The 12,708-nt window shown below is 35.4% G+C and overlaps 1 protein-coding gene across 3 annotated transcripts in view; it reads right to left on the bottom strand.

The window, feature by feature from the left end:
- Positions 1-12,708, bottom strand: part of TDRD3 (tudor domain containing 3) — a 99,422-nt gene that overhangs the window by 27,383 nt on the left and 59,331 nt on the right. For all 3 annotated transcript variants that reach the window (XM_042867367.1, XM_042867366.1, XM_042867368.1), the window contains 5 exons: positions 10,028-10,099; positions 9,302-9,451; positions 8,456-8,596; positions 5,153-5,309; positions 4,682-4,807 (listed from right to left, as the gene is read on the bottom strand). In XM_042867367.1, the coding sequence (XP_042723301.1) occupies positions 4,682-4,807; positions 5,153-5,309; positions 8,456-8,596; positions 9,302-9,451; positions 10,028-10,099 (646 nt within the window). The remainder of the gene's footprint in view (positions 1-4,681; positions 4,808-5,152; positions 5,310-8,455; positions 8,597-9,301; positions 9,452-10,027; positions 10,100-12,708) is intronic.

The raw sequence follows: 12,708 nt of genomic DNA, 5'->3' as shown, positions 1-12,708 counted from the left end.
TTCTAATAAGTGAATTCAGATTGCATGGGTTTTCTTAAACTTAGCAAAGAAATCTGAGATTTCTGAGAGAGAAAAACCACCTGCAATTTAGTATAAGCTTAGGTATTTCTTGGAAAGTCCATTTGAAGGGCAGTCTGCAAGATAAATTGAAGTCTGGTATAAGAACCAAGGCATGCTCCTATGGAATTGACACATTCAGTAAGGAAAATAAAAAATGACTCAATGAAACTAAGCTGTCTAAAGCCTGCTGACTTCCAAATAACAGGAAGTATAATTATATTTACTATTGTTTCTGTAGAATGAAAAAAGGAGTTTCCTATTAAAAAAAAAAAAACAACAAAACCCTAAAGAATATTTTCAGCTCTTCAAAACTGATAATGAGAGAATGATTTTTTGTGGATTTTGTTTTTGTTTCTTTTTTTTGCTTTCAGAAAGCACAACTCAAGAAAAGCACACCAAATTACACACTGATCATTCAGGGAACACAAAAAAAAAGTTAAAAAACAAGGAATCTGAGTGTCACATCACAAAACATATCATATTTTTGGACAACTGAGCATGAAGTCTTTATAACTTTATGTAGAACACCACTTTTCTTCTTATGACATTTATGAAAACTTTTTATCTTTCGTTAAGAGGGGAAAAATTGCACAAAGCAAACTGTATTTAGGTTTATGGTCTCCATTTATGTGTTTTAAACTGAAATATATATGCTACTATAACAATTGTTTTCTAATGAAAAAACACCACGCTTTAATACACTACAGTATATTGGCTACACGCACACTAAACCAAAAGAATCATAAAACTCCTGCTAAGCAAACACTCACCACACACCAGCAATATCATTTTAAAAGAAGCAATTCAATTCTTTCACGGTTCTTAGTAAACTACTATTACTTACTGTTAAATTAGTAACAATAAGAAAGGCATATATCCCACAGGGATTATTTTTTATTATTTTTCCTTTAAATGCCGTACAGCCACACATAAGAGAATTCTCTCAATATCTAAACCTCTCTCTAATCTCTTAGATATCCAAGAACATATCCAAGAAAAATCAATGTGTGTAATGCAAGAGGAAAAAGCACTACCACTGCTCCATTTTTATTCACTGCAGAAATCTACTTCATTTTTGTTCAATAAAATGAGCTGCCAAAAGATAGATCTCAAACCTAATTTTTTATATATGCTTATGAAAATACGATTTTGAAATTACTACCTGAACATGATTTTACAAAATTTGATCTGCTCATGCAGAATGCTTCTCTATTTGAAAGGGATTTTCTTCCAAGATTTTAAATTTCTGGAAAATAAGGTGAAGAGGCACGATACAAATGCTCCATCTACCACTAATCGAGTTTAATAAACAAAGTCATAAGATTGTGGATACATTCCGTAAATGAACTATAAACAACACATAAGAAAAGCAACTCCAATATACTTTTTTGCTCACTTTCTACTATTTCTGTAAGAACTAGGGCCAAGTAAAATATAAACCAATAATTACCTACTTAAAAACAATTTATAGGGAGAAAAAGATGCTGATATAATGAAACTCACACAGGAACAACCATAACATGGTAATATATATTTGCTATTAAAAGAACTATAAACTGTTGCAATTATTAAGTGAATGCTTTTCTGCTAATAGCTAAACCGCAGCACATCAAAAATGTTTGGTGAACTCTGACATGGCTCACAGTCCATATAACTGTACCTTCCTAGCAAGAGACCTCTGGATTTGCTAGTAATTTCACTGACTCCTAAGCTCATCTGCTGACAACACATCTTCTTTGACAAAATGGATGTCCTCTCTTTCCTGCTGACCCCTCCTTGAATGAAAAACATTTTCTGTGCAGTTTCAAAGACTGAATTTCTAAACTTCTCTGCATGTTTTTCATTTGAATAAGCTGAAACTTTATTGCTAAGGACTTCCAGAACTATTAAAACATATTAAAGCAAAACATAACTCTGCACATGCAAGTAGTGACTGTAAATGTTCAGCTTCAAAAACAACGAGCAAAAATAATGATGAGGGAAAAAATGCTATGCTTTTATAGGAATCAGATAGTTTTAATAATTCCAACAGAAAACTGAGGTCTCAATGCCCTGACCCAGTCTACATAGCTTCATGTTTTCATTTCTAACTCAGTAATGACTCTGAGACACAAGTACACAATATTAAGCAACTAACCGTAAATTAATTGTTTCATTTTTGTAACAACAACAAAAAAAGACATTCATACACGATAACAAAAATTAACACATTCAACAAGACATCTCTGGCCTCATTTGAAATTTCCTGCATACCTGTAACAGCCAACAATTTCAACCTTTTCACCAAAAATTTAATATTAATGCCCCCAAACCCATTTGTATACATTTGTTATAAATTATAATTATACATTTACTATGATTAAATGTATACACATATATACAGACACACACCTACATATATATCTATATACTTTCAGAAGTCAATGACATGAACTAGTGCTTCATAAATTCCTATTTTCCTCCCATATTTAAGCAATTTCTCTGTTCCAACACAAATTAAACATTCACAAAGGGTCTCTGTGTAAGACTAGATTACTTTCCAAGTATTGTCATTATACAGTTATTTGCACTTCCATCACAATCTCTGCGAATTGTGCGTCATGTCTTTTTAGGCAGAGCTCACACCTTGCAAGAAATTACTGGAGACACTGGTGAAAAACAGCAGCACGTCCTTTTAAAAAGGGCAATACATAACACTGCATTGAATGAAACGCTTCTAAATCTGTGAAATAAGAAACCAGAACTCCAGACAGAAAAGTCTCAGTAGTGGTGAAGAACAAGTTAGTTGTATCAGTCCTGAAGGCTGATTTACCCTAAATATACATGTATTCTTCTGTCCATCCTCATTTTTTTATACTCTCATTTTTTAGCAACACAAATGCCTCTGCCAACTTCCGCACAATTTTAGCAGTCTTTAATCTATTAAGAAAGCTTTGTTTGCACACACTTAATTTTCAGTTATTCACTGAATATTTGTCATTTACAGCCTGAATTTACAGAAAAAAAACACACCACTAAAGGCTCCAAATTACAAGTAGATGAAAAGGCAATATAGGAATTCTCTTAATATTATCAATGGCCATTTGGAATGTCCCTGACAGGCTAAAGCTCTATGTTTTTCCTTTGAATTGGAAACAATTTTATTCTTCAGCTTTACTGTGTAAGTTATCATACAAGTATTAATTTTTATGAAACCGTCATCTCATTTAGAACATTCTGCAGTTTTTTCCAGTGTTTCTCATATGGCTGCATTATTAGCTATTTCTGAAATTTTAAATCAATTCTGAAACATTACAGCTTGTCAGTAATAGATCTCGAAAGATTTCCTTAAAAAAAAAAAAAAATGGGCAGCAGAAAAAATGAACTGGGCATTGCAATAGGAAAATAAAACTAATAATTGTTTTCACCATTGAGTATTTTCTTTCTTTTTTTTTTTTTTTTTTTTTTTTACACTTCTTTTGTTCAGTTTACACCACTTTTCAGTGCATCACTTCTTTTTTAATTATATCCAGTGAAAGTACACAAAGTATTATTAAGAGACAACGGAGACTATTTGGGAACTCAGTTTGAAATTATTATATATAAATGCTGAGACTCCTTAAATGTACTCACTAGAAAACACCAGTTCATGTAAATTAGTATGACCTTTATTTCATTCTTTCTTAAAGTGTCATTTTATAGGGAGAAAAAAATTCCAGCTCCACACAAAACTTGACATTAAATAATGGAAACAGATATTTCAATTTCACATTGCCTACTGAAACACTTCCAAGGCAAAATAACAATCTTCTTTTAATACTCAGCTTACTGTGAGTTTTACTTCAATCTCACAGCAGCCTCTAGAGACCTCAGGATGTATAAAGTGTAAACTTTTTTCATTCTAATGGATCTCTCTGTTAAAACTTCCAAAGTATGAATTGATTTAGACATAACCAGATGTCTAGATTTGTACACTGCATTCTTTTATTGCTTCTCAAAAAGAAGAGGACATTCAAGTAAAAGCCCACATTTTTTGTGCTAGATCTTAAACATTGTTTGGCTTCTCTCTGCCTAAAATACCACCTCTTTCTCACTCCCTACAGTTGTTACACAAGAAAGCTATGAGAAAAAGGCTGTTAGATATATTATAGTAAAATGGGGGTTTGTTTGATTGGCAAATAAGAGAGAATAAAAAACCTGCTTAGCTTACTGCTCTTAACTGAGCACCGCACAGAATGTGCTGTTTAGAAACTGAGGCTTAGAAACTGGAAAGAAAGTCCAGTTTAGAAACTGGAGTTAACAGTTTTTCCTTTGATCTACAAGAATGCCCAATAAAGTTGCAAGTGTTTTCATCTAATTATTATTATTAACTGGTATTTATCTAATTTGATTTCCAAATTACTAACCTCAAGGTACTTAAGCATGAAGCTATCAGCTTTTTGACAGCCAAGACAGAAACACAATCTACCACAGTGCAATTTATTTGACCTTTCTTCAAAGGAGAGGAAAAGCTCTCAAGCACTCCTTGTTTTTCTGTTGACTGTGGCCAAACTTATAGAAGCCAGTTTCTAGATAAAGAAGAAAAAAAATCCACCAACTCCGCCAAATATTGATTCCAGATACTTCAATTTCAATAACTTACCCTCTACAGTTAAAGTACCCATTTTGGATTCTAAGAAATCAAACAGTGTGCTTGGTGCAGACGGTCTGGTATTTCCTAGCTCTTCCTCATCTTCAGGTCTTATTCGGCCTCGGCCCTTTCCTTTACCTGTAAACATTAAACAGACCTTTTTCAGGGGTGAGGGAAGAGGGAAAAAAAAAAATAACCAAACATTTTTTCATTATTAGACTTAAATTACAGCAATTTTGTACTCCGTTATCTATTGCAATAGAGATATTTTCCATGTAAGATGATTTCAAATCCAGAAATACTGTAAAGGGGAAAATACACAGAGGCCTTCTCTAAGTATTCTCTCTCAGGTTTACAATGTATTCTAACTTGTTAAAAAATGTAGATTTACTTCACATAAGTTATATACATTACTAATACATGGTAAATAAATTCTTTTGCTCCTGAACATTTCGTTTTAAGGCTCATCTTTGCAAGTTGTACCTCTAGGTGGTGGTCCCTGAAGGGGCTTTTGTTTACTGCTGTTCAGAAGAAAATTTAATGCTGCCTCTAGGTTGTTACTGTTATCCATAAGTGCCTGTCTTGCTGCTTCTTTACTGAAGCCCATCTCAGTTATGTGTTTTAGAGCCTTTTCATCAACCTGTAATAAAAGATAAAAACAAATAATCATAAGCTACCACAGACTATAAAACCACCAGATATTACTTTAACCTTTCATTAATAATTATTTTTTTCCATATTGCATTGATGATCAACATTTTAGATTAACATATGGCATTCATAGACGAATTCTCTTTTAGTTCTAAACAACTAGACAGTAGAGACTTCTTTTTCCAATTATTTTTGCATAACTTAATTTTTTTTGTTGTTCTAATATTAAGCAGTTTCAAGCAGAAATTCCTCTTTTCTACCTCTTTCTTCACTGTACAGTGGAACAATCTGACAGACTATAACACACTTCAGTGAAAAATAAAAGGACTCTGAGTAGTATTAATGTAGTCTTCATTTCTCTTTGAACCCTTTCACAGCATTTATAAACAACACCAAAAGTGGTTACACATTTCTTAAAACAAGGAGAAGATGTTATCTGAAAAGGTTTCAGTAGAAACAAAAAAATACAACCTCCCTCTTCTGAACTGTATATAGTATGATCAGAAAAAGGCCAAGCAAGAATCACAGACTGTGCTTAAAGGCCTCAGCTGGGACTGCCTCTTTTAGTGCTGACATGCATTAAAATGGAGCCAGGCTTTCTGCCTTTCCTCATCCCACACCCAACCCAAATGATGCCAATTATCTACCTCAACAGCATTACTAAAACTTCTCCTGAAGTCTCTATCCATTCACTTTCTGTTCAGCTACGCTGTATGCTCTGGGACAAGAGCTATCAGCAGATCTCCTATCTGGGCAGTGGCATAAAACTGGTGTCCATGGCTACTGCTTCAGTTCAGAGAGTTAAGTAAACCAGGAGATATAGCAACTCTAAAAACTTCAAAAACTGTAATTTGAAACCCAAAAATCACTGTAATGAGCAAGACATTCTTATGTTAACTGCTTTCATGCTCTTAATTTCACTTCTTAATTTCAAAATTTAACAGTATTCTTCAACTTAATGTCCACAGATTGAATATCTTTTAAAACATATTCAAAATCCAGTGGCACTGACACACGACGTGAATGCCTATATGAGATCATCAATGCACTTGAATTCAATTTTCAGTTGCCCAAATAAAATCTTACTAAGGCAGTATAATGGTTCTTCATCTGAGCCATTTGCTGAGATTTCTGTGCATGACAACAAGGATCCAACAACAACATTGCTGCTTTCTACTGCCTCAGCAAGCGTGCTTCACACTTCTCCCTCTTGAAGATATACAGCTGCTTTGAATCAGGATAGAAATTTCAGTTTATTCTATATCATTGCCTTTCACGGGTGGGAATCCAGTTCATGACAGTTATGTTCATCAAAGACTAGCAAGAAGTGAGGGCTCATATGTACACTACTAGTACTCTAAGCAATGGATTAAAAAAAAAAAAATTTTGTCACAACCTGAAACCCAAAGGAAAAGAAATTTCTCAGATACGAAGACTGAAAAATGAAGGAATATCCAGACTACCTTTGGACATCAAAAACTTTCCCTTTAACTCATTTACATAGCACAGATATTGCTGGTTCTCTCATAAAGAACTGGAATGGAAAAGATATACCCTACAAGTCTGCACAATCTATTGTCTGTCTGCACAGAAATAGGAGAAACCACTATTTTGTGTCTTTTTCTGTGACACGGTGTTTCAACTTTCTCCTAAGGCAACACACTGGACAGATGGAATAAATACATTTACTCTTTCTATATTTACATGCAAATTAACTACATATATAAACATTCAAATCAGCTCCATATCACAGTCCTAAAAACAACCAAAAAAAGACCTCTTATCTGCTGCTAAAATCATCATTTACAACTGAAGGAGGCTGTCTAGACTTGGTGGGTTCATATTCTTTTAAACAGCAAAGTACATTAACTGACATTTAGCTTGAAAAAAGTGGAAGTACTGCCATTTCACAGTACAATGTAAAGCAAATCCCCTGCAGATCATAGAAAAATAGAAAGTAAGTATTGCCCAACTTAAATGGAAGAAGGCCACTGGCAGTTTTTTTCCTTTGCTTTTAAAGTCTATTAGGTAGATATAGCTGTCACTAATGACAAAGGATATATTAAATAGAAGGATGACTAAAAGACCCTTTAACATCCATGTTTGTACAATTCTACATATAAGTCTTAATGTATCTGTATATTTTTCAGCATAGTGCTGAAGACAGCACTGCTGGAAGCTCTCCAAGTTGTAAGGAGATAGCATCTATCTGACAATCAAAATTAAAATAATCACTTACTGTTCTTAGATGTCTTCTAACTGTTAAATCTTTGGTAAAAGTAAAGCAAGGTGGAAGACATTTCAGCTATTTATCGTTGAATCTACAGTCATTTACAGTCAATATTTTAATACTGGTTCACTGAATTATTAAGTAGTGAAATCAATTTCAGTCAGCCTGCTTTCATAATTTAAATCATGTTCATTAATTGTTATTGTGTACTTGGGATTAACTCTCCCACTTACATCAAATTCATAGATTGCTAAAGCAAGTGAAACATACTTCAATGACTGCTCATCTTATACCCAATTAATTCAGTGCAGCAATGTTAAAAAATTCTCAGTAAGCATGAAATTATGAAATGCTCTGAAAGTGATTGCTTGGAATTCTGAAGTACAATTCAGATTCTCCAATGGTAACTCTTTTTACCCAAAATATTATTTGCAACTACGTCAAAATTACATAGAAGTGTCACAACAAAAGTATTTCTATTTCAGCACTTTCAGTGTCACAAGTACAATTTTGTTTTTTCAATGTCAAATGAATGGTTTAAAATTCTTAATATAAATATTAATTCAGAAGTTACAATGACATTTCATTTGATGCACTGAACTCAAAGGATGAAAGTCTTCTTGCCTACCATGAATTAATAACTGATGATGTGAAAGAATAGTGAGCTTATTTGAAGAACAAAATTAAAACAAGATTGTAATGACCTATACAATACAAAGAACTACTTTTCTTTTGTGATGACATTAAAAGAACATTAAAACTTCACAGAAATCACATTGAATCTCAACTGCATCAGAAGGACACAAAAGGAAAGCTCTTTTTCTTCAGGGTTTTTTGGTTTAATTTTTGTTACTTTTGCTTTTTAATAACAGAGTTTATGGTTCTATTTAAATCTTATACCTTACCAGTTCTCTGTAGACACCTTCATTTTTTCCCTCAGGTTTTGTTATCTTCTCTTTCTGGAAAAGTTCCCTGTTTCGATTCCCTCCAGCACTTACACTAAGATTACTTCTGCTGTTACCACCACCTCCTCCGAATGTCTTGGTCTTTAGATGAGCACAAAAATAACATTTTAGCAAATGGAACTCAAGAAAATAAGCCTTAATATTTAGCTATTACAAGAAGTGTAGGACATTTGATGCAGCTGTATTTGTAACGATTATACTTTGCATCAACAAGTAAAGCTCTGATCTACACACATACACCAAAAAGATTAATTTATTAGGTAGGACTTCTTGATTATTACCTGACGCCTAATTGAGGCTCTCAAAAGTGTACATAATTCTAGTTTTTATGAGTTATCAAGCAAATAATAATAAAAAAAATATCATAATTTCTATATCCCAAAATGGAAAGCCATGGGCAGGCAGAAAAATTTGGCACATTAGAGCAACATTTCCTAGCTGTTCCATCAGGTAGAACAGAGAAAATCACAGGATTTTCAGAACTGAAAAAAGCAAATGAGTTTCAGTAACCTGTTTAATTTTCTTAGTTTATATATATATTTTTAATAGAGGTAGCAAAATAAAAATTATATCTACAATAAAAAATTATGATACGTTTATTATTTTTATTCAAATAAAAACATACTCAGAAATCTGAAAAGGTTCAGTTTTTGGCTCATTCTTAAAGATATACATGAACAGAATTTTAAGAAGGCAAGCAAAGTACTAGTCAGTGAGGAGACAAATACTGAAAATAACAAGAAAAGATCAATTACACAAAGCAAAATGCTACAAATGCATTCTAACCTCCTTGCTCTTCGCTACTTCTGCGATGGCAGCTGTTCTTTGTTTTTCAAATTCATCGTTGTCAGCAACAGGTTTTGCAGTATTTGTCATTTGCAGAGTCTTTCTGCGATCAAGCTCTCTGCTATCCACTTGCATGTGAGATGCACATTTCTGACAACACAAAGTAAGGCTTTAATTAACTCTTATCTACTCCCACTTGCAAATAAATAAACAAACCCAAAGCATTATTCCGCTAAAGTAGTACAACTTAAGAAAAAGAACACAACTGTGGACATCTAGCTGCCTTTGCTAGTGCTACTCATCCACCAGAGATGCCAGAAAGAATGACTTTTATACTTTCAACATATTTCATGATACAGCTAATATGATTCTTGTAAGTACCTCTGTCGTTTAAGGGTATTTGTTGGTGTTTCCAAGATACTGTAGTAAGAGTTAAACATCCCGTAAACCAAACAAAATTTTTAGGTTTGAAACTGTCAATTTATATTTAATATTTTTCTTTCAAAGTGTCAGGATTGAAACCTATATCTCCTCTTCTCCTCTCCCTTTAAACAAGATTTTTTATTTATTTTAATTCAGATCATCACAATATGAGGTATCTTGATAGCCTTTATCTAAATGGAACTAGCTCTCTCTATCCTATCTCCTAATACAGATTGTTCCATTAAACATCATCATGGCTATAACTTGTATGCCATCCCCAAATTACAAAAAAATATACTCTACCTGCCCAAAAGGCAAAAAAGGGGGAGGGCCACCTTCTGTTCCAATATTACTCCTACTGTGTTTTGCTAAACTCTGTAAAAAAAAAAGTTGTCGATTAAGAAACTGCAAACAAAAATATTATTTGATAGATATCAGCATTGCAGAAAACACATAAAATGTCCAAGACAAATATTTTAAGCATGACAAATAAAATATTTTACATTTAAAATCCTAGGGCAGTTCACATAAGAATGTAGAAGGCTGGATGAGGGGCACAGAGAAGAAGAAAACGCTCAAAACTGCAGAATCATCAAAGCAATAGATACAGCAAATGCAGAAAATTGAGTTTTATCCCAATTCTACAACAATAGAGCAAGGCAGCACACAAATAGGTAGCAGATTTTTTTTATATATATTTATAGCACCAGACATTTGCTTCTACAGAAAGCCATAAATACAAAGTTTTATCAGGTTTAAATAGAATCATAGAATCATAGAATCACCAAGGTTGGAAAAGACCTAAAAGATCACCCAGTCCAACCGTTCACCTATTCCCAATAGCTCCTACTAAACCATGTCCCTCAACGCAACATCCAGTCTTTCCTTGAACACCCCCAGGGTCGGTGATTCCACCACCTCCCTGGGCAGTCCATTCCAGTGCCTGACCACCCTTTCTGAAAAGTAATACTTCCTCATGTCCAGCCTGAATCTCCCCTGCCGTAGCTTGAAACCATTCCCCCTGGTCCTATCACTAATGACACGAGAGAAGAGGCCGACACCCAGCTCACTACAACCTCCCTTCAGGAAGTTATAGAGAGCAATAAGGTCTCCCCTGAGCCTCCTCTTCTCCAGGCTGAACATTCCCAGCTCCTTCAGCCTCTCCTCATATGGCCTGTGTTCCAGACCCCTCACCAGCTTTGTTGCCCTTCTTTGAACACGTTCCAGGGCCTCAATATCTTTCTTGCAGTGAGGGGCCCAAAACTGGACACAGTACTCGAGGTGCGGCCTCACGAGTGCTGAATATAGGGGAACAATCACCTCTCTGCTCCTGCTTGCAACACTGTTTCTGATGCAAGCCAGGATGCCATTGGCCTTCTTGGCCACCTGGGCACACTGTCGGCTCATGTTCAGCCGAGCATCAATCAATACCCCCAGGTCCATTTCCTCTACGCAGTCCTCCAGCCACACCGCCCCAAGCCTGTAGCGTCGCCTGGGGTTGTTGTGGCCGAAGTGCAGGACCCGGCATTTGGCCCTGTTGAAACTCATCCCATTGGCTCCAGCCCAGCTCTCCAGCCTGTCCAGATCCCTCTGTAGGGCCTCGCTACCCCCAGGCAGATCCACACTTCCAGCCAATTTGGTGTCATCTGCGAATTTACTGAGGGTGCACTCGATGCCCTCATCCAGGTCATCAATAAAGATATTGAAGAGGACAGGCCCCAGCACCGACCCCTGGGGAACACCACTCACGACTGGTCGCCAGCTGGATTTGACTCCATTCACCACCACTCTCTGTGCCCGGCCCTCCAGCCAGCTCCTTACCCAGCCAAGAGTGTACCCATCCAAGCCTCTGGCTTGGATGAAATAGGCTTCATACAAAGTGAGCCTAGGGAAGAGGAAGGTCTTACTGACTTTATCAAGGTACACAAGTACCTGAAAGCAGAGTATGAATAAGAATTCAGGCTCTTCTCAGCATTGCCCACTAACAGGACAAGAGGCAATTGGCACAGAGTAAAACCCAGGACGAGCTATATTATGTAAAGGTGACTGAACATCAGTACAAGTTGTCCAGAGAGGCAGTGGAGTCTTCCTCCTTGAAGACTATAAGTTGACCTAGCATCAACATAGTCCTCAGCAACCTGCTCTGGGTGCCCCTGCTTGAGCCAGGGATTGGATCATGTGACCAATCTCCAGAGGTCCCTGATAACCTCAAACGTTTTGTTTACATTTAGGTTCATCAATTATACAAATACTGAAAAGGATTAGTTAGCATACTACAACAACTCCGGATGCCAGGTAATTATAAGGGCTGGGGCTATACATCCACTCCCAGAAAAATACCTTGTTTTGTCATTCTTGGAAACAGAATACTGTGGCAGCTGCATATTTCCTACGGCATTATGAAAATTACAGTACATATGCTGAACTGATCAGTTCTTTAGATACCCAAAACCGTAACAGTTAGCATAATCATTACTGATATTTAGTATCTGCAGTATAGAAATGATATAAATAGCTAGTCAGAATTGGTAACTTAGAGTTGAAAAACAAGAAAAGCATTCTCAAATAATATAAATTACTAGTAACTACTAATACCAAAAAAAAAAAAAAAGAAAAGAAAAAAAAAAAGAAAAAAGAAAAAAAAAGATAAGACTAATTTAAAATTAAAATCTGCTCATAGTTGATGCAAAATTCTTTTGGGCTTTATTGTTGTTCTTTTGTTTTTTGAACAAGCATCCTCCTATTTTATTATATTGGCTCATGACATGAGAGGCAGATGGATGCTGGTGATGTAACAGTAGAGGATGAACCTTCTCACCAATATTCCATTACATTTTGTGGCCACGTGACAGATGATGGCTAAGGGGCAGCCTGACTGAATGGTGTCTGGAAGTGCGTATGAAGCAAAGGTGTATTACTGAATTCCTCTACGAGGAAAAATTTGCACCCAGTAATATTCATTCAGGAATGCATTCATTCACCAA

This window comes from Lagopus leucura, unplaced genomic scaffold (assembly GCF_019238085.1).
Source record: "Lagopus leucura isolate 7727_CA_CO unplaced genomic scaffold, USGS_WTPT01 Super-Scaffold_100001, whole genome shotgun sequence".
In the NCBI taxonomy this organism is placed as follows: domain Eukaryota; kingdom Metazoa; phylum Chordata; class Aves; order Galliformes; family Phasianidae; genus Lagopus; species Lagopus leucura.
Note: the sequence above shows the minus strand (reverse complement) of the source record. Positions and strands in the feature narration are given on the sequence as shown.